Source organism: Berghia stephanieae, chromosome 9, assembly GCF_034508935.2.
Source record: "Berghia stephanieae isolate SIO BIC M18660-M18661 chromosome 9, UCSD_Bste_1.3, whole genome shotgun sequence".
Taxonomy (NCBI): domain Eukaryota; kingdom Metazoa; phylum Mollusca; class Gastropoda; order Nudibranchia; family Aeolidiidae; genus Berghia; species Berghia stephanieae.
The window spans coordinates 3659216-3682694 of NC_088368.1; the positions used below are offsets into that span (position 1 = coordinate 3659216).

The 23479-nt window shown below is 37.9% G+C and overlaps 2 protein-coding genes across 2 annotated transcripts in view; one reads left to right on the forward strand and one right to left on the reverse strand.

The window, feature by feature from the left end:
- The window catches only part of LOC144979515 (uncharacterized), a 144740-nt gene that overhangs the window by 24070 nt on the left and 97191 nt on the right, over window positions 1-23479 (reverse strand). The window lies entirely within an intron of this gene.
- On the forward strand, window positions 1-23479 carry LOC144979519 (general transcription factor IIH subunit 4-like). Its single transcript, XM_078926217.1, has 13 exons — window positions 1-236; window positions 3398-3499; window positions 5522-5653; window positions 7061-7154; window positions 8303-8397; window positions 10062-10236; window positions 14767-14850; window positions 15668-15812; window positions 16844-16895; window positions 18888-18966; window positions 19571-19618; window positions 21008-21148; window positions 23238-23479. The coding sequence occupies exons 1-13, from the start codon at window positions 115-117 to the stop codon at window positions 23349-23351; spliced, it is 1383 nt and encodes a 460-aa protein (XP_078782343.1). The 5' UTR covers window positions 1-114; the 3' UTR covers window positions 23352-23479.

The window sequence follows — 23479 nt, forward strand, 5'->3', positions numbered from 1 at the left end:
TCATGTGTTCAAAGAAAAAAAAAAAAAGAAAAAAAGAAAAAAAGAAAAAAAAACAGAAAAGAAAGAAAACTGCAAGACTGCAAACATGTAGTTAAATCCTCGCTAGAAACAAACATGGCGGCCTCCAGTTTTAAGCGGCTGACTTGCAAAAGTTTGCAAGAATTTTTAAGATCCTTCCCTCCCACAGTCCTTGACAATCTTTACAATCATCCAGCCAGCTGTCTAGCTGTGTTTAGGTATCTAGTCTTTATTGCTTTTGGTTTAAAATCACCATTTTTGCTTATTTTTCATGGTGAATGCCCATGTTTCACTATCTCTTTGACCATTGACACTGTCTCCTCTGCTTCGACTTCTTATTCTACTTCTACCTCTGACTCTGCCTCTGCTGTAAAACTGTATGAGTATGAGTATTCGAATGATAAGATGGTATTCTTCTTCTTCTACTTCTGGGTGGGGTTCCTGAGGTACCTACATACTGTGTCTTCTATCCCCCTATGTCTGTTTTCCAACATGCTGTCTGTCTTTGTCTTGGGATTGGAATGAGATTACTTACTTGGTTTTGTCCTGGTCCTGGCTGAGAGGGAAACAGTCGAATGTATAGTTAGTTTTGGGAGATGATATTTTTTTCATTGTAAATCATCTCTCTGTTATGCACTGTATTATGCTTTCTTTATATTATATATGATTTGTAAAACATTTGAGTGTGTTCCTCTCGTCTTAGCGGGGACCTGTGCTTGTGTCTGGATGAGGCTTTTAGTGATCTCAAACTAAGTACTTTGATAGAGTGCTTTTGGATTCTACACCTGTTTCTTATTTGAACCAATTCCCCTTTGTCTTCCCTTTTCTTGGATGCTTTATTGTAATTCTAGAACTTTTTACTATCCCATTTTCTTCCTTTTTACTGGCTCTGTTATTATAACCTTAATGTGTTGCAAGCGCCGTAAAACCCTTAAAAACAAAAACAAAAACAACTTCTTCTTCTTCTTCTTCTTCTTCTTCTTCTTCTTCTTCTTCTTCTTCTTCTTCTTCTTCTTCTTCTTCTTCTTCTTCTTCTTCTTATCATTACAATTATAATGCTAATAAGAGTGTAAGAGAAATATATGTTCATCTCAAATAAGGGTAAGTGGGGTTTTCCTCCTGGCACTTGCACATGCACCGAGTTCAAGTCCGCTCTGATCTGATCTGATTTGTTGGTTTTAAAAAAAAACCTACTGCTTACCTGCGCTCAGTTCAGCCTCAGTTTAGTGAGCGACAGCAGCTGTGGGAGTCACATTGTGACCCTAGCCCATAAAAAAGCTGTGACTGGAAATTGCCGTGATCTTTCAGGGGGGCCAGTAAGTAAAAGATACAACTTTGTTATGAAGAGAGGAAATTGGCAGATATTCGATTTTTTTTTTTCGTCTTTCAATTTTCTTTTACATGGTGCCAAATAACAAAATATCCATAAAAATGCCAGGATTTATATGGAGCTAAAAGTTGTCAATTTTCAAATGCATTTGTTATTTTATTTCCAGCGTGTGTTTATAAAAATAAAAACGTGTGCTGTTAGTAATTAGTAGTATGACATCAGGACCCTGTATCTATACGCAGCCACTTTTTAAGTCATCACCGCAATACCATGTTTTCAAATTATCTTCTCATCAAGGCTTACCGTCGATATTGATATTCATATCAGTATCTAATTATTTTATTTTGTTTTGTATTGATTTAGATTTAGATTTAGCCCATAATGTTTTCAGTTTTATCATTTACTAATATTTTTATAATTTTAATACATACTTTTCAACTTTTATTTTGAAATTTTATTGTTTTAAAAATACTTTATTAAACAATATCGATATTTTAAAAGTACTATTTGCTTTCATTTTCCCATCAAGTCATCAAGACTTTTCCCCCAAATGTTTAGATATAATTGGCAGGTTTTGAAAGCCACTGTCTCATCTTTAATCTCTGACCATATTAAACACCTTTAAACCAACTAATACACCCTTGTATTTGTATTGTGAGACCTACTGGATAATAAATCTTTAGCACACCAAATACCAAGAGTGAGTTTTATTTTTTCTTTCAAGGTTTATGAGATTTATGGGTTTTAAAACACAAAAATACAAAAACGGTTGGCTTTTTATTTGTCTTAAATTAGGTGACATTACATTATTCCACATGACAAGAAATATTTTTTGCGTAGAGCCATAATAATAGGACACACATTGATGAAACCAAAGGACAATGATAGGACACACATTGATGAAACCAAAGGACAATGATAGGACACACATTGAGGAAACCAAAGGACAATGATAGGACACACATTGAGGAAACCAAAGGACAATAATAGGACATACATTGATGAAACCAAAGGACAATGATAGGACACACATTGATGAAACCAAAGGACAATGATAGGACACACATTGAGGAAACCAAAGGACAATGATAGGACACACATTGATGAAACCAAAGGACAATGATAGGACACACATTGAGGAAACCAAAGGACAATGATAGGACACACATTGAGGAAACCAAAGGACAATAATAGGACATACATTGATGAAACCAAAGGACCATGATAGGACACACATTGAGGAAACCAAAGGACAATGATAAGACACACATTGATGAAACCAAAGGACAATGATAGGACACACATTGAGGAAACCAAAGGACAATGTCACAAGGACAGCCTTGCAATGGAATCAAACCGGAAAGAGGAAAAAAGGAAGACCAAGGTCAACCTGGAGGAAAGACTTTTGGTAGAGCTGGATGGAGAGGTCTGGGATGTGCTGGCAGGAGATGGAAAGACTGGCCAACGACAGAATAGGATGGAAAAGTTTCATCGGTGGTCCATACCAAATGTGTGATGAGGACTGAAGAAGGGAAGAGGAAAAATATTTGATTTGATGATTGAAACTGGAGGCTGCCATGTTTTGTTGTAACAAAGATTTAACTACATGTTTGCAGTTCAGATAGCTCAGTTGGTAGAGCACTTACTTCACGCGCAAAGGGACTGAGATCGATCCCGGGTGCCGTCTAGATTTTTTCTGACCCCCCTGTCCACCTAGCAGTGATTGGGTAGCTGGGTCTGTTAGATCTGGTGGAAAGTACTTTGCAATAGACTAGCGTCCTATCCAAAGGACAGCAACCAATTGCTATTGTCCGTTTCATGCTATAGAAACTGGGATAAACTCTGGCTCCATGGGCCTAATGGCTCTGAAGGACTACTTTTTTTATTTATTTATTTTTTTTTTTTTCAGTCTTGCAGTTTTCAATTTATTACTTTTTTTTCTTTGAATACATCAAATGAGATTAGAAGTTGGATTCATAAAATTATAGAAGATTTGGAACATTACAATTATTTTTATTTACCTTTTCAAATTGCCTCTCACACTTTCAGAGATTTGCCGGAACTGTCCCGTCATTATGTTGTGCGCATCCTTTTCATAGAGCAAGCTGTAGCCCAGGCTGTTGTACAGCAATGGAGTACCGTCAGTCAAGAGTAAGTTGTTTTCCTTTAAAACTTGAGCTTTTATATAGCGCAGTATCCACTAAACATGCTCAAAGCGCTTTACAAAAGGTCCCTGACCAACATTAACATGTAACATATAGAATTTTTATTGATATTAAGTCAATCATTTGAAATATGACTAAATGTGTTTGTGTTATGATAATAATAATAATGAAATTTTTTGTACAGACGTATTATAATTTACATAGTAAAATAAGTAGATAATAAAAATGTCATAATATATGTATATATATAAATAAGGAGTGGCTTCATAGCCAGAGTTGTACTTTATGGATGAATAATTTCAATACTGTAAAATAGTTAAAATTGTTATTGTAAGTATTGCAAAACAAATAAATTAACAAGTTTATATTTATATTAAAAACTGTTTTATTCATTTTTGTTTCTTACTTGTTACCATAGACTCTAATTGTTTGAATAGACCAACTATTCTCTTACCTGGATACCTGGATACCTCTGTATAGACTTGGTGTAGTCTCCTTCGCTCCTCCTCATCTATTAATGATTGGACCAATTTTTATAATTGAACTTGTTTCCTAGGGTGTTGCTTATCTCCAACTCTGCTTTGAATTTATTCAAATTTTTTGCTGATACTGTGGTTTCTTGTAGTTTATTCCAGTTATTTACAATTCTAGATGAAAAAAAGTTCCTTCTTTCATTTGTTTTAAAACGTTCTTTTTTCAGTTTCTTGCTGTTTCCTCGTGTCTGAATGTTCTTGTTTGGTTTAAGGAATCCTGCCTCTACCCTGTCTATTCCCTTTACTATTTTATATGTTTGGATCATATCTCCCCTTCTTCTCCTGTAATCTAAGGTCGGGAGATTTAATTCTTTCAATCTCTCACAGTATGTTTTGTCTTTCAGGTGTGTGATAAGTTTTGTTGCTCTCCTTTGCACTCTTTCCAAACAGTCTTTGTCTCCCTCAAACTTCGGATACCATATGCAGTTAGCATATTCCAGCTTTGATCTAACCATAGTCTTGTAGATGGTAGTCATGTGTTTTGTTTTCAGATTCTTGAAATTTCTTTTCACTATTCCGAGTGTTTTACTAGCCTTAGATTGAACATCTTTAATTTGCTTCTTGAAGTTTAGCTTCCTATCAATAAATACTCCTAGGTCTTTTTCCCCATTGGATTTCTGCAGGGGTTTTTCTTTCATTATATAGTTTGCTTCTCTGTTGTTTTTTCCTAGGTGAAGAACTGCACATTTATCTACATTGAACTCCATCTGCCATATTTCGGACCATTCTTCAAGCTTTTTCAAATCTTGTTGTAAGGTGTTTCTTTCTTCTTCTGTATTAGCTACTCCATAGAGCTTAGTATCATCGGCAAAGATTTTACATTTAGATGATAGATTGTCTGGCAAGTCATTGATATAAATCAGGAAGAGAACTGGTCCCAGTACACTTCCTTGTGGAACTCCACTTGTTACCAGTCTCTCTGTTGATGCTGTTCCATTCACTATCACTTTTTGTCTTCTATCTTTGAGGAAATCTCGGACCCATTTGACTGTCTGATCATTAATTTGATACTGTTCCAATTTCCTGATTAGGCGCCAGTGTGGAACTTTGTCAAATGCCTTTCTGAAGTCGAGGTATATGACATCTAAATTGTTGCCTAATTCCAGGTCTCTCGTCCAGTCATCCATTGTTTCAAGTAGGTTTGTTACTGTAGACCTTCCCGCCATGAAACCATGTTGATCTTTGCTGAATAGTTTGTTCTTGGTCATATGATCAACCATTTCTTCTCTAATCAGCTGTTCCATGAGCTTGCAGACGACAGATGTCAGGCTCACTGGTCTGTAGTTTTCTGGATTTTTTCTGTCTCCCTTCTTGAATATGGCTGTGATGTTAGCTTCTTTCCATTCCCTTGGTAGTCTTCCTTCTTTCATCGTATGTATGTATCTGTTGTTTTTTAAACAAAATCATTGGTATGTGTATGAGTGTTTGGTTTTAATTTTAAACCTTTGTTCAAATGGATGTATCGATATCAAAAGGGAACAGAAGAGGGCCATATCTGCCTTAGTTGATCTCAGAGTTTGGTATGAACAGCCGTTGCCAGGAGGGATGGCTGGTTGGCTTCTCAACCCAATCTTCAGGAGGAATCTGCACAGCGCTCTCTTGGGAGGGTAAGTTGTCACCGTAGGTGGAGTACTGTGGAATGAGGTGACTATGACCAGCCCCCAGATGTGTTTCCCAGATTGAAAATTATCAAAATTAATATGGCCATATATGTACATCATCTGATAGATTTTTCGTCCTTCCCCACATTTTAGAAAAAGAACATCGGGCAATTTATTTCAATGTCAAAATATGTTAATATAGAGATGATTTAAAAAGTGGTCTTTGTGTAAATTTAAAAAGTATTTTTAATTTAAGCAAAAAAATAAAAGTAGAATTTTATTTTTGATTTGAAGAACTACGCAAGTTCATAGTTTGATTACTCAGTCCATCAAAGTGGTGTCAGACTCGGATTTTTATTTCTGTCGTCTCTTTCTGTTCACCACAATTGAGTAGCTGGGTCTATTTGAGATCAAGCAGAAAGTAGTTTTCAATTTTATGTCTACTTCATTGAGGTGATTTGATTGTAATACGCTAATCGGATATCAAGCTAACATAAGTTATCAGTATGACGAATTAGGGAACGACCCTGGTGTGAGATAAGGATCTGAAAATATGTGTATAATAAAACACTGCAAGTTGAAGCAAGAAACTGGGTTGGGTTCCTGACGTCTCATAGTGGGCAGGGAGGTACGTACTCTGTCTTCCATCACCCCTATATCTGTTTTACAGCATGCTTTCTGTCTTTGTCTTGGAATGAGATTAATTGGTTTTGTCCTGGCCCTGGCCGGGTATCCTGATTGGGAGGGAAACAGTCTAATGTGTAGTTTTGGGAGATGATACTTTTTGTCTTGTAAATCATCTTCCTGTAATGCACTGTATTGTTTGTTTTACATATTGTAAAGATTTGAGTGTTTTCCTTTTAGTGGGGACCTGTGCAAGTGTCTAGATGAGACATTTAGGTGATCTCAAACTAAGTACTATGATAGTGTGCTCTTGGATTCTACATCTGTTCCCTATTTGAACACATTCCCCTTTGTCTTACCTTTTCTTGGATGCTTTAATTGCATTTCTGTAACTTTTTACTAATCCATTATCTTCCCTTTTACTAGCGCTGATATGACCTTAATGTGTTGCAAGCGCCATAAAACCCTTAAAAACAATTTTTTTAAATAAAGCAAAGTTAGAAAGAAAAATACAAGGAAAAAAAAAAAATCCCCAAAATTCAGCTTGTCCCGACTACCCCTGTTGAATCAGGCTGATTAAAAAAAAATGTGTTTTGTTTTTCCTAATATTGTTCTTTCTTGCTTTGTCTTGTGCAGTTTCATAAATTAGCTTTTTGAAAAGTTGACCGCTATGTATTAATTTTTGTACATGTCTCTCTTGTGAAATCTTCTCCAACTGCCGTTACCCGAATCTTCCTTGTAACTGTCTAATCCAGTCAGTATAATCCTATTTTTATCTTTCCACTTCAGGGGAACTCCTTGGTTAGGGAATGCAGAACTCACAGTGGACAAATATGCAAAAGACATTCCTTTCTTGGACAAGTATGCACTGGAAAGATGGGAGGTGAGTCTTAGTTATAGTGACTATGCATATCTGCCATCACAAATTTAACATGTTGATTCAGCTTTCAGGGTCCTCAAAGAAGACAGCATTTTGAATAATATAGTTTTATTGATGATGATAATAAAGAACAATCTTAATAATGAGGATAATGGATACTATAGGTAGTAGTAGTAGTAGTAGTAGTAGTAGTAGTAGTAGTAGTAGTAGTAGTAGTAGTAGCAGTAGAAGTATAATAAATAAAATTTCCTTTATTCATCCCATAGGGGAAATTTGTTTCTAGGGTCTATTTCAAGGGAAGACTGGAATAACACAGGCATCAGCCGCAGTGCAGTGCCGCGAATTGAGCTAGGGCTCAAACCCACACAACGCAGCGGCGGGTGATCGAACTTGGTTCCTTTTGGGTATGAAGCAAAGACCGTACCACTGATCCTTATTGCTCCCTAAGTTGTTACAAAATCTGTGCTACCTATAATTATTGATACTAGCAGATGTGAATAGTAAAATTAATTGCTGTTATCCTGTAAGCAATAGGAGTATTAGAAGTTGTAGTCATAGTAGTAAGACAAAGATTTGAACAAGTGTGCATGAAAGGTGCCAGACAAAGCAAGAAAGAAAAAAAACATCCCAAAAAATCAGTCTTACCTTGACTGGGGATCGAACCTCAGACCTCGGACAATAGCAATTGCTTGATACCCTTTGGATAGGACGCTAGTCTATTGCAATTTACTTTCCGTCATATTAAACAGATCCAGTTACCCACTCACTACTGGGTTGACAGGGGGGTCAGAAAAAAAAGAAATCTCGACTGCACCCCAGATTGATCTCGGACCCTTTGATTGTGAAGTGAGTGCTCTACCAACTGAGCTATCGGGACCCTCGACTTTATAGATGATTGCAAACAAATTCGATCTCTTTATGTAATTCACTTGTATCAGTTGAAAGGCTTTCCAGTCGTAGATTGTTTTCATCCCTTTCTCTGTGTGCACTTTATTTCATGGCAGGTTTTACAGTGGGATTTGATGGGATTAGAGATTGTTACAAACAAAATTCTACGACTACACACTCAAACAAACACTCCTATCAATGTAACTGGCTTATTATATCATTCCGAGGGTTTCATCTGTAAATTATTTTCATCCCTTCCTCAGTGTGTGCTTCATTTCATGGCTGGCTCCACAGAAGGTTCTGATGGCGTCAACAAAGACATCACGGATGTTCTCATACACAGTAATCTCATGAAGCTGTGAGTTTGTCTTTTACATGTTATCATTTATCAATGCTGATGGTTTTCCTCGGATCCGCGGAAATCCGCGATTTTTGAGTCAGAGGAGGAATTTCCTCTTTTTTAAAAAGTTATATTATCCTCAATCAAATGTACTGGCAGTAAGAGATTTGATGTGTGGTGGAACAAATAGGTGTAGTTTCCCACTCTCTGGATGTTAGCTAGAGTATCAATGATAGTTTATCATCTCAATTGCTCTAAAAATGTGTGTGTGTGTGTGTGTGTGGGGGGGGGGGGGGGGGGGTGAATACTGTAAAAATAAAGGGTTCTTAAAGGCAATCATTCAAAATTTTCCTCCCTTTTCAGTTTTAGGCACCATCAGCACTGATTTATTCAACCACAAATGGGAAGGGGAAAGTTGGTGGTGGTAGGGGATGTGGGAGGGGGGGGGGGGAAGGGGGAAAGGGTCCTCAGGTATCAAGCAGAGCTTGCTTATAGCTGGGTCTAGACAGATTCTGATTTTTCTATGTCCAATGCTCATGTTACAATAAAAATAGTGATGATAATAATAATGTACATCATTTAAACTGCACCTATTCCAGTTGCCAAGTGGATTAGGCATTGCTCTGTGATCTAGAAGGTCCCGGGTTCGAGCCATGCTTCAGGCACTTTCGTTTTTTTCCTTTGAGAATATTATGAACCCTCAATTTCTCATTTTTGACAACATGGGTGATCCCTGTTACCATCAGACATCCTGTTTGATGGATTATCTATATTTCTTCGTGGAATGCCTAGGCGATGGGATTTTATGATACCATTGTGAAAGGGCATAATTAAGATTTAATTCCATTTACCAACAACTGTAGGCATCTGTTCAATACAATAATCAATGCTACAATTTCATATCATATAAAAAAAACATAAGACATTCAGGTAAAGAAAAAAAAAATGTTTAATGGAATCTGGTTTTAATCTATCAAATATTTTCTAATAAAATGGGTCTTGGTATTTGTCATAAAAGTAACTTTTGTTTTGCATTTTCTTAGAGAAATTGGCAGAGATTTCCGGACAGAAGGTGCAACATGAGAAAATGGCCTATCCGAAAACGTTTTGCTTGTTTGACCTCTGAGGTTGATGGTGCAGAAGAGTGCAGGCGTGTAGCACAAAATGCACTTGTCAGCAGACAAATGCATGAAATCAAGAAAGTCACAAAGTGTACAGGTGCCTATCTTGACTTCATACCTCATATCATATTAGGACTCTCTGCTTGATTCCTGAGGAGCACCATACATATAAACAGACACCACTGTATTATTATTGTTATCACCACTTCTCGTGCGGCTATGTGGTCTTGTGATATGGTACTCGCTTTCGGGTCAGAAGGTCCTGGGTTTCAGCCTCGCTCTGCGCATAGTTGAGTCCTTGGAAAAGCTCTTTACTCACATTCTCTCACTGTACTCAGGTGTAAAATGAGTACCCGGTAGTTAACAACATTGTCTCTGACCGAAAAAATTGTTATATCACCTAACAGGCGTCGTGTCACGTCCTACATGTTAAGTGTTGCAGTTGGCCAGGGACCCCTTTGTAAAGCGCTTTGAGCATGTTTAGTGGATAATGTGCTATATAAGAGCTCAAGTTGTTTTTTTTTCCCTACTACAATTATTCCTATTATTAATCCAACCCAGTGATGACGGAGAGCCTTGCATCACATCGGAGGGATTCCAGTTTCTACTGATGGACACATCATCACAAGTCTGGTTTTTTCTGACACACTATCTGGACATTGTGCAGACACGGGGGACGGATGTCGTCGAGTGTTTGTCCTTTCTTTTCCAACTCAGCTTCTCCACATTAGGAAAGGTAGGTGGTTTGTTTAGTCAATCTCTATCAGTATCTACATCATCATCATCATTTGCCTTTTTCACCCTGGGTCAGGGTATAGGCCACAGACAAACAGTTTCCATCCTTCTCTATCATCATCATCATCATTTGCCTTTTTCACCCTGGGTCAGGGTATAGGCCGCAGACAAACAGTTTCCATCCTTCTCTATCATCATCATCATCATTTGCCTTTTTCACCCTGGGTCAGGGTATAGGCCACAGACAAACAGTTTCCACCCTTCTCTATCCTGAGCTAACTTTTAAAATCTCATTCCAGGTCTTACCACTTCTTTAATTATGGTTCGAACGTTCCACGACGCATTTCGAAGCATCGACGTAATATAGCTCAAAGTATGACTATGTGACCTTTTGGTATGACTCTCACTTTTGGATTGGAAGGTCCTGGGTTCCAGTTTTGCTCAGTGTACAGTTGAGTCCTTGGAAAAGGCTCTTTATCACATTTTCTCACTGTACTCAGGTTCAAATGAGTACCTGGCCGTTAAAAGTGTTGTCCCTGACGGAAACATTCTTCAAAATCCTTCCTTTCCCTCCAGCCCGAGGCGACCAAAAGAGATAGGCAGAGCCACCGCGCATGACCCACTTTCTCTGCTGGGCTTAGTTCTGCGCACAGACTACCGCTCGAACCAACTCTCTCTCTCTCTCTCGTGTCTATTAGTTGTTCGCCCATATCTCTCTCTCTCTCTCTCTCTCTCTCTCTCTCTCTCTCTCTCTCTCTCTCTCTCTCTCTCTCTATATATATATATATATATATATATATATATATATATATATATATATATATATATATATATCGTTTAGTAATTGTTCGTTTCTCTCTCTCTCTCTCTCTCTCTCTCTCTCTCTCTCTCTCTCTCTCTCTCTCTCTCTCTCTTCGCAGTCTTTTATAGTTCATCTCCCCTCTATCTTTCATTTAGTTATGCCGGACCAAAAAAGAAATCAAATGGAAAGAAGAAGAGGGGGGGGGGGGGGGGGGGGGGGGGAGGAGGAGGAGGCGGAGAAAGTAAGGAGGCAAGTGATATTTCAAAATTTTCACTTCATAACGGTAATACATTCATTGCCGATTAATTTGATGATGAAAAAATGAATGATGCAACTTTGATTAATACCGTGATTAAATGAATGGTTAGAATTTTGGAGGGGGGTATCTGATGATGATGATGATGATGATGATGATGATGATGATGATGATGATGATGATGATGATGATGATGATAATGATGATGATGGTGATGAGGTGAAGGGGATGGAGGTTGATGAAAAGGAGGAGATGAGAAGGAGAATTGTATTGATGGTGTTAAATATGGTAACTTACAATTTCTAGCAAGATGATGTTGATGTTGATTGAGAGGTGAGCTTTTTTAAAGAATTAAGATAAATAGACAGAGACGCCAATTTTAAATTTGGCTCACAGGAGTTTCAGACACCACTCGTAGGAATTTCAATGCCGAAAGAGGAATTTCCGCACACAAGAAAAAGGAATTGGAATGGTATTTGGCATTGTGTTTACGTTTTGTATAGTTCTAAATAGATAACTGATTAGAATTATACTATGATACATAAACACATTGCCAAATACAATCCCAAAGTTTCCTTATTTCAAATGAAGTAAAGCACCAAAATCAAATGGTAGAGATTGTAGTACTGGTGGTAGTGAGGATGATGTGGTGTTGGTGGTTGTAGAAATAGTGGTAGTGATAATGAAGATGTGATAGTGGTTGTTGTTGTAGTAGTAGTGGTAGTAATGATGATGTGGTGGTGGTGGTTGTAGTAGCAGTGGTAGTGATGATGATGTGGTGGTGGTGGTAGTGATGAAGATGAGGTGGTGGTTGTAGTAGTGGTGGTAGTGATGATGATGTGGTAGCTGTTGTAGTAGTATTAGTGGTAGTGATGATGATGTGGTGGTTGTAGTAGTAGTGGTAGTGATGATGTGGTGGTAGTGGTTGTAGTAGTAGTGTTAGTAATGATGTGGTGGTAGTGGTTGTAGTAGTAGTTGTAATGATGATGTGGTGGTGGTGCTTGTAGTAGTAGTGGTAATGATGATGTGGTGGTGATGGTTGTAGTAGTAGTGGTAATGATGTGGTGGTGGTGGTTGTTGTAGTAGTGGTAGTGATGATGATGTGCTAGTGGTGGTTTTTATAGTAGTGGTAGTAGCAGTGATGATGATGTAGTGGTGGTGGTTGTTGCAGTAGTAGTGGTAGTGATGATGTGGTGGTGGTGGTTGTAGTAGTAGTGGTAATGATGATATGGTGGTGGTGGTGGTTGTAGTAGTAGTGGTAGTGATGATGTGGTGTTGGTGGTAGTTGTAGTAGTAGTGGTAGTGATGATGATGTGGTGGTGGTGATTGTAGTAGTAGTGGTAGTGATGATGATGTGGCGGTGGTGGGGTAGTAGTAGTGGTAGTGATAATGTGGTGTCGTGGTTGTAGTAGTAGAGGTAGTGATGATGATGTGGTGGTGGTGGTTGTAGTAGTGATGATGATGTAGTGGTGGTGGTTGTAATAGTGATGGTGGTAGTGGTAGTGATGATGATGTGGTGGTGGTTGTAGTAGTAGTGGTAGTGATGATGATGATGTGGTGGTGGTTGCAGTAGTAGTGGTAGTGATGATGGTTATAATTCTAGTGGCAGTGATGATGATGTGGTGGTTGGAAGGGGGGGGGGGGTGTCCTTGGAAGAATTTGACCTCACCGGAATTTGACGGAAGTTGCCCGGAACCCGGAATTTTTTGCTCCAGACCAGAGTTTTTTCAGGTGAAACTGGAGTTTTGGCATCACTGAATAGACTATCAATGACAATTTCATTTTGATGTGTACAAGTACAAGATCATCCGGTTTTGTTTTGACTCAAGGCAACAGTTCAAGGTTTCGCTCGACGGCAGATGATGGCTGAGATGACACTATAGTTTTTAAATTACCTTTAAATTATTTTTCAATTGCTAAATTAGATTTTAAAAGATACACACAACAAACATCATGGTGGGATTGGCAATCACAATGAATATATATCCATGAACAGAAATAATAACAAACGACGCGATAGATTCATTGTATCAACAGGTAATCCAGCGTAACTGTGGTGTGTAATATGTACACACTACACACAAACTTTGTTGACAATCAAATATCGCGGGGTTTTAAATTTTAAGCCCAGCAGAGAACTCGCATAATTCGGTTGGACAGGCCCGATACTATTTTTAGAAGGCCCTGCTCCAGCCCCACTCCTTAAAAAGTTACATTAAGCTTTAGGGTTCCCTCACAGTCGGGAAATCGGGAAAAAGTCGGGGATTTTATCGTTTTCTACCCGGGGTGGGAAAAGGGTCAGGAAGTCACACATGGGTCTGGAAATGATTGGGAATATTTTCAAGTCCAAGTCACCTCCTCCATTGTATCATCATCATCATCATCACTAACACCACCTCACCATAACTTCCACCACTTTTACAATCACCACCACCACACCATCATCATATCTCTTTCACCACATCAGCTTTGTACCTTAATATTTATATGACATATTGTAGTGATAATGCATCTGGAATTTCCCCCCCCCCAAGAAGTTGTTGGAACCATGAAACTCCTAAGAACCATGAGACTAAGAGATCAAATTTCTGAGTCATTGCAAAGTTATGTATTTTACAATGTACAACAAGAAAAAAAGAAAAGAAAATTGAGCTTTATATAGCGCAATATCCACGAAATGTGCTCAAAGCGCTTTACAAGGGGTCCCTGGTCAACAGCAACATTTAACATGTTAGCCTGTTAGGCGATATTACAATTTTTCGGACAAAGACAACGCTGCTAACAGCCAGGTACTCATTTTACACCTGAGTACGGTGAGAGAATGTGAGTAAAGAGCCTTATCCAAGGACTCAACTATGCGCCGAGCGCGAGGCTCGAACCCAGGACCTTCCGATCCGAAAGCGAGTGTCATACCACTAGACCACATAGCTGCACAGGTTTTCAGTTTTCCGTGTATTTATGGAAGTCAGTATATCATAAACCCTCGGTATACTTTCCAATTACTTGCTAAATGGAAAAAAGGGGTCGGTCAATGAGTTTACATAAAAGTTGTGTCAATTTTTGCCTCCTGAATTGGATTCAATAGTCTGATGTCACGCCGCCCGGCAACGGCGGCCATCTTGGTTCTAAACAAAGAAAATCATTACTTGTTATTCTTCATGCTGGCTAGAACTTTTCATATGCCTTGTGATCAGAATGTGTAAAAGTCAAAACATGATCAAATTTATGGGGGTTTTTTCCTCTGGATCCGCTTTTTTGCTCGCTGGGGAAATATTTCATACGGCGTCCGCCATTGTTCCGATAGTTTAGAGCCAGTGTTACTAAGTTACCATGCGTCATTAGGAAATAAGTGACGTTACAACTATTGAAGCATATTGGCATCTCTGTAATAAAATTATGATGCTTTCCATCATTGTCTTCATTTCTTAATGTTTTTATCGTTTCTCAATCCCCCCATTGTGTCCACATTGCAGGATTATTGCACTGAGGGAATGAGTGAGAGCCAGTTGAAGTTCCTGCAGCATTTACGAGAGTTTGGACTAGTTTATCAAAGAAAGGTAAATCCCAATCAAATTCAACAATCTATAAGAATTGATTCTGTGGGTTTAGCTAAAATCCTCACATCCACTAGTCAAATTTAACACACCAACAGACAAAACTGTGTGCAACCTTCTTTAAACGTTTATCGTCTGATTGATAGAATTTAGTGACAACTTATCACTAACAGTCTGTCTAAAAATAATAATAAAGAGCTGAGTGACGTCATCTTTGTTCCTCCTCTTAAATGCTTACCTCTTGTCTTTCCTATACATCCTTTTTAAAATTTCAAGTCGAGTGTCTTAATCTCCTATCATGTGATGTCCAAAAATGAATGCATCAAACAAAATTGAATATAACGACTTCAAAAAAGAACTAAATACCAAACATGGAAAGTTTTGGGCTCAAAACTGAATTGTATTTATATTATAAATTGTTATCGTCCATGAGCATTGCATTACAGCATGCTCAGCTTCTAGCACTTTTTGGCTGCTCCCCGAGAGCGTGCCAGAATTAAGTGAGCACTGTAATTGATTGGCTAACAAAGTATAATCTTATATTTTTGTAGTATTCTATTAAAAAATCTTTCATGATAAAATTTTTATGCATAATTTCAGTTTTTTTCTTTTTTCTTTTTTTTTTTTTTTCATTTTTACTTTTCCTAACCCCGTATTATATTTAATTTTGTCTTAAATTATCTTCGTATTTTTATCAATTAGTTCATGATAATGTATAAATATTCATAAATATAACGATGAATGATGAGTAACATATGATAATTTCCATTCAGGATCAATAAAGTATATCTTATCTTATCTTATCTATTTCTGTTTCTAGCGTAAATCCCACCGTTACTACCCCACCTGTTTAGCTGTCAACATCATAGCAGGCCTGTCCAAGGACACGGACAAGGGGAAAACCGTCCCTCGGTCTGGTGGATTCATTGTGGTGGAGACAAACTATCGGGTGTACGCATATACAGGTGATCTTATAGAACTCTCACACGTATAGATTTCATAGACTGTTTAATTCAGACCTCTTTCACGCTAAATTCTATTTTTTAAAAATATTTCTGTTAAGAATATTTTTTTTATAGATAATTAGGTCTCAGTTGATTAGAATGTATTACATATTTTACATTGCATTTCTAAAATTATCAGAACAAAATTGTCCAAATTTCTCTCTTAAGTGAATGATGAGTGAAAGTAATTGGGACCGTTTAAAATTGTATTCGAAGAGGAGTAAGTAGTTCGAGTGTGTAACTTAGTAACTGTGGATACATTTGGAATCAGTCTTAATTTCAATGCATTAAAACGTAATGTTCCCTGTTGTATTAAATTGTAAACATGTCTGTGTGCATTGTGAAGTAAATTTGTTATGAGATCATATTATTATAAGATCCACACATTTCTAATAATGTTTATTATATTTGCTCTAAAGATTTTCCATTTTGTGGACAATAAACAGGGCGTCCAGGGAAGACGGAAATTTCATACTTTGTCGTAAATGTTGGAAATAATGAGATTGAGGGAGAAATTTCCTTTAAAATGAGAAAAATTAGGAATTTCTTGCTTAAAATACAATATTAAAAATTCACGTTGGACGACTGCTGTGTTCAAAGTGATTATTATTTTCACCACACCATCATCCTTACCACCACTACTGCTGCAAACACTACCATATTATCATCCCTATCACCAGCACCACAACTACAACTACTACCACATCATCATCCCTACCACCATCAAACCTTCATCTACCGTCAGTCATTTTCAACTCTGCTCTTACTTTGTTTCAGATAAAAATCTATTTTAAGAAGGAATGTCTTTTTAAAGCATATAGAACGCTGTAGGGATGACAAAAATTGATAAAATGCCTGGTAGTCACTGGTAGGAAATTTTAAGACTGGATTTCTCTGGACACCCTGATAAAGATTTATTACTATTTCACAATTGTAATTATTTTATTTTACCTTGCGATAACATAGAATGTTGAATCTTACATTTGTCCCAGATTCTCCACTTCAAGTTGCTCTCTTGGGTTTGTTTTGTGAGATGCTATACAGGTAATTATAAACATACTAAATACAGTCAAACCTGCATAAGTGACCACCTCTCTCTACATACCAACTACCTGTCTATAACAACTACCTCTGTTGATATCCTTGAGTTTTTTTCCTCTTTATTTTACCTGTATATAGCGACCACAACCACTGAAATCTGTGATTGTTTCATAAGATTACCTGCCTTTAGTGACCATCTTTAAAAAAAACAAAAACCTTGTGCTTTTATATAGCGCAATATTCATTTGGGGGTGAAGTGGCTGAGTGGTTAAGGCATTGTACAGTGATCTGGAAGGCCCCAGGTTCGAGCCCTGCTTCAGGCACTTTTGTTTTTTTCCTTGGGCAAGATTATTAACTCCCAATTTGCTCACTTGGACAACATGGGTGATTCCTGTTGACATCAGACATCTTGTTTGATGAATTATCTATATTCCTTCGTGGAATGCCTTGGCGACGATATCTTATGATGTCATGGCGGAAGGGCATAATTTTTAAAATTTTAATATCCACTTAATTTGGTGCTCTTTTTATGACATTGTTCAATGATCCCACCGATAATGAGTCCAATAGCACACTGGTAGAACATTTCCCTATCAAGCAAAGGGAAATGTTACCACCGATAATGACTCCAATAGCACACTGGTAGAACATTTCCCTATCAAGCAAAGGGAAATGTTACCACCGATAATGACTCCAATAGCACACTGGTAGAACATTTCCCTATCAAGCAAAGGGAAATGTTACCACTGATAATGACTCCAATAGCACACTGGTAGAACATTTCCCTATCCAGCAAAGGGACATGTTACCGCTGATAATGACTCCAATAGCACACTGGTAGAACATTTCCCTATCAAGCAAAGGGAAATGTTACCACCGATAATGACTCCAATAGCACACTGGTAGAACATTTCCCTATCAAGCAAAGGGACATGTTACCACTGATAATGACTCCAATAGCACACTGGTAGAACATTTCCCTGTCAAGCAAAGGGACATGTTACCACTGATAATGACTCCAATAGCACACTGGTAGAACATTTCCCTATCAAGCAAAGGGTCATGTAGTTGTCTCAGTCTAGTAGAGATGTTTTTTATCCACCTGTCCACCAAGCAGGATTTGGTGGCTGGGTCTGCTGGAATTTAGATAAAGTACTTTGTAAATAGATCAGCGTCTTGTCCTGGGGGGTAACAAGCAATTACTAATATCCATTTAATGCAATATAAACTGGGATAAATTCCAGCTCTGTGGGCCAATGGCTTTGAAGGACTACTTGTAACATGTAAGGATAATCGCATTTAAACTTACTTACTTACTTACTTATCCGAACCAGCGACCACCTGAGCTCTAGCCCTTCGGTCTTGTGCCATAACATAGAAGTTAGACGTCTTTTGTAGTTGTTCCAGGTGACTATAAAGTGTGTTACTGATGCTTAGATTTGGTGGGAGGAATGTGTATCTCAGGTCTTCAAGAGGTAGACATTCAAGCAAGTGGTGTGTTACTGTTTCATTGGGGTGTTGACATAAGGGGCAGCATTTAAACCAAATCAACGATCTTTGAAACTTCTTTCCAACTCTTTCATCCTTGGCATTGACTGATGATCTACTCTAAAAGTGTGTCAGACACCTTCACACTCCTAAAATCATGGCAGTGTGTCAGACACCTTCAAACTCTTAAAAACATGGTAGTGTGTCAGACACCTTCAAACTCCTAAAAACATGGCAGTGTGTCAGACACCTTCAAACTCCTAAAAACATGGTAGTGTGTCAGACACCTTCAAACTCCTAAAAACATGGTAGTGTGTCAGACACCTTCAAACTCCTAAAAACATGGTAGTGTGTCAGACACCTTCAAACTCCTAAAAACATGGCAGTGTGTCAGACACATTCAAACTCCTAAAAACATGGTAGTGTGTCAGACACCTTCAAACTCCTAAAAACATGGTAGTGTGTCAGACACCTTCACACTCCTAAAAACACAAATCTCCTCCACAGATTTCCAAACATGGTCGTGGCCAATTTGAGTCGATTCAGTGTTAGAGGAGCTCTGTCAAGAGGGATAACGGCTGAACAGGTAAAGCTTGTTTTCAGACCTGCCAACTTTTATGGATCATCCCAAATTTTTACGGAATTCAGTATGTTATAAACCCTCAGTATATTTTCCAATCACCGGTTAATGGGAAAAAAAGTAAATGAATAATGTCTTTTTAGTGGTGGTCAGCGCTTAGAAAAGGGATCGATCAATGTGTTTGTGTAAAAGTTCAGTAAATTTTTGCCTCATGAATTGGCAGCCCTGATCCAATTAAAATTTACACTGTGAGGAAAATTAATATTTCATATTAAATAGATTTTTCTATAGATAGTATGCGCTTGGCTAAGAAGCTCATAACATTGCCATCCGGAAGTATAATGGACCAACACACAAAACTGTGTGTATCCATGAACTTTTATAGTCTAGTTAATACAGTTTAGTGAGAATCACTCACAAACGTGGATGGCAAAATACAATAACAAAGGCTTGAGTGACGTCATCTTCGTTCTATCTATAGTTTGTTTCAATCCATTCACTGGTTTACATTTGTTATCCATGGATAGTTGTGATTTTTTGATGTTTTCATTTAAAACAAAAAAAATTTATCTGCATAACAAGATGTTCGTATTCCTATTTTTTCCCACAGATTTTACATTTTTTGAGAAGTCACGCTCATCCGGAAATGCTAAAAAATGTGAGAATTCAAGTGTTGTCAGAAAATCATGTGTTTGCTTTACCTCAAGTTCAAGTTCAAGTTGAATTCTGTTTTACCAGTTCTGGGTGGGGTTCTTGACCTCTCATAGAGGACAGGAGGGTCCTTCTACTGAGTCTTCTATCCCCCTATATCTGTTTTCCAACTTGCTTTCTGTCTTTGTCTTGGAATGAGATTACCTGGTTTTGTCCTGGCCCTGTGCAGGGAGAGATACATTCTATAGTTATAGTTTTGCGAGATGATATTTTTTCATTGCCTATCATCTCTCTGTTATGTATTGTTAGATTTGTTGTTTTGAATGTATAATGTAAGTATTTGAGTGTGTTGCTCTTAGTGGGATCCTGTGCTTGTGTCGAGATGAGTCCTTTAGGTGATCTCAAACTAAGTACATTGTTGGTATGCTCCTGGAATCTACATCTGTTCCCTATTTGTACCAGTTCCTTTTGTCTTTCTTTTCTCGGGTGCTGTTTTTTAAATATTTTTTTTTTTTAAATAAACAAAATTCCCTTCATTCATCCTTAAGGGGAAATTTGTCTTTAGGTTCTATTCCAAGGGAAGACTGGAATAACCCTGTCGACTGACATGGGCCCGCACCCAATGAAGACGCAGCTGAAATATAACCAGACCATTGGTTTCTTCAGCGCCAACCATACAAATACAGAACCCAGGCGTCAGCCGCAGTGCAGGGCTGCAAAGTGAGTTAGGGTGAGGTGACATGCTCAAGGCCACTCAACAAGGCGGGAAGTCGAACTCGCTACATTTTGGGTATGAAACAATGACCGTACCACTGGGCCACACTGCCCCCTGTTACTTTTAAATCTTGTAATTATTTTTACTATCCCATTTTTCTTTTTTTTATTTTTTTTTGCTGGTACTGATATGACCTACATGTGGTGCAAGCGCCATAAGACCCATAAAAACAAAACAAAAACTGTTGTTTTTTTTGTTTTTCACAGTTCTCTTGTATTCTTTCTGCTTGTATTGTTTGTAGTTTAGGAAATCATTAAGATATTTCATAGTAATGGCAATGTGTAATGAAAAACATATTTTTCAGATAGAGACAACGTTGTTAATGGCCAGGTACTCATTTTACACCCGAGTAATGTAAGAGAATGTGAGTAACAAGCCTTTTCCAAAGATTTAACTAACTGCCGCTCACTCATAGCGGTACTCGAACCCTTGACCTTTCAGTCCAAAGGCAAGCATAATACTACAAGACCACGTAGCTGCACAATATACCTTTGAAAATGGTTGGGTTTTTATTTTCTTTTTCCAGAAAATTGATTTGTATTCTTTTATTCCTATTGGTTTTTTTTGTTGTTTTTTTTTTTTCTCTCAATTGAACTGTTTTCATTTTTATGCTTTATTCAGAACCCTGTTTTACCACCAACCATCTCAGACCAAGTCAAACTTTGGGAACTGGAGAGGGACAGGTTCAAATTTAATGATGGTGTTTTGTACAACCAATTCTTGTCGCAGGCTGACTTTGAAAAACTCAGAAATTATGCCCAGGTTGGTTTACTACAATATTGCTTATCTTTTAGGTCATTTGTGACCCTCCTTCATCTCAAAACGGTATTATGTCGGCATGATTAAGATGTGGAAAATTGAATTTATAGCCAGAAATATGAGACTTGTGTTGAGTTAATGTATTCAGGAGAAATAATATGATATATCTCAGGGTGTCAATACCAATATTTTATATTTTTGACCAGGTGAGCATTAATTTTGGCTTTTTAGCATTTGGCTCATTCTGACATAAAACTGTTTTGGGACGATGGGTCACATTTTATTGTCTAAAGCCTATCATTGATGGTTCCTCCGTGACTTCGTGTTGCTATGCCTGTCAAGCTATTGACGTGGATGCCTTTTTTACTATTATCTTATAGTATGAGACTCGAGTTATTCAATCAACTTTAAAAAAATAAAAAATTGAGCTTTGTATAGCGCAATATCCACTAAATGTGCTCAAAGCGCTTTACAAGGGGTTCCTGGTCAACAGCAACATTTAACATGTAGGACGGGACATGACGCCTGTTAGGCGATATTACAATTTTTCGGACAAAGACAACGCTGTTAACGACCAGGTACTCATTTTACACCTGAGTACGGTGGGAGAATGTGAGTAACGAGCCTTTTCCAAGGACTCAACTATGCGCCGAGCGTGAGGCTCGAACCCAGGACCTTCCGATCCGAAAGCGAGTGTTATACCACTAGACCACATAGCCGCACAAAGTGCATATGATTTAGAAAATTGCATCAATTATCATATATTTTATTAAAACTTGTCAAATAGATATTTCAGTGCTTTTATTTTTTACCCAAACATTTAAAATAAAGTATATTTTGCCCTTGAAGCCAATGACCTTGAACAGAAGGCCCATAGCCACTTAAATTCTTGCCTATCACCCAAAACAATCAAACATCCCACAGCCGGTTTTACAATTTAACTCTCTCCTTACCAGCCATTTTCAGGATTTTCCCCAAAACTTCACACCCAACTAACACAAAAATATATTTTTTATCACTCAAACACAATAGCAGTAAGTTCTTGCGATACATTATTTCTTTAGCAAAACATGCTATACAATACACTATTCATTTTCTTGAAATTTTTATGATGTGCAAGAGAAATTTGAATTTAAAAAATGTTGGTTGTATCGTAACGAATGTGACGATTTTCCTACAGTTGGTAAGGAGAGGGTTAAGGGGATAGGAGACACAACAAGTGACCTCCTGCCCACCATTGGAGGTCAAAAGACCCCACCCAGCAGTATCTTCTCTTCCCCTATATCTGTTTTTGAGTTGCTTTCTGTTTTTGTCTTGGAATGGAATCACTCAGTTTGTCCTGGCCATGGCCGGAGTCCTTGTCTGAGAGGGAGACAGTCAAATGTATAGTATTAAATTAGGTTTAGGAGATGATAGATTTTTTTCCTTGTAAATCTCTGTGTTATGTACGGATAGTTCTATTTAAATTTAAACATATGATTTGTAAACATTTGTGTGTATTCCTTTTAGTTGGATTCTGTGCCGGTGTCTGGGTGAGACTTTTCGGTGATCTCAGACAAAGTTCACTAATAATGTGCTCTTGGAATCTACATCTGTGCCTTATTTGAGCCATTTCCCCTTTGTCTTAATTTTTCTCAGGACCTTTTAATTGTAAATCTAGAACTTTTTGACTCTCCAATTTTCTTCTTTTTTACTGGGGCTGAAATGACTTACTTACTTACTTACTTACTTACTTACTTACTTACTTACTTACTTACTTACTTACTTACTTACTTACTTATCCGAACCAGCGATCACCTGAGCTCTAGCCCTTCAGTCTTGTGCCATGACGTAGAAGTTAGACGTCTTTTGTAGTTGTTCCAGGTGACTATAAAGTGTGTTACTGATGCTTGGATTTGGTGGGAGGAATGTGCATCTCAGGTCTTCAAGAGGTTGACATTCAAGCAAGTCGTGTGTTACGGGCTGAAATGACCTAACTGTCGCAATTGCTTAAAACCCTCAAAAACAAAAAAACCCCAGATTTTTTATTTAGTTTAGAAAAAAAAATCCCATCTTATACTATAAATGTTTTACTTTGTGATATCTTTTTCAGGAGTTGGGAGTTTTGGTTTGGGAGAAATCAGATCGGAGGGTCCTCATTGTCACCAAGGCTGGCCACGACGATGTCAAACGGTTCTGGAAAAGACAGCGTGCTGGATCTTCTTGATAGTCGTGTTGATTCTGTGTTGTCGTTGTCATTGGGTGTGGACGAGCAGTGAATGGGATGCCTTGTGTCAGTGGTGGTAGAGAAAGAAAGAGGGGAGAGAGAGAGAGAGAGAGAGAGAGAGAGAGAGA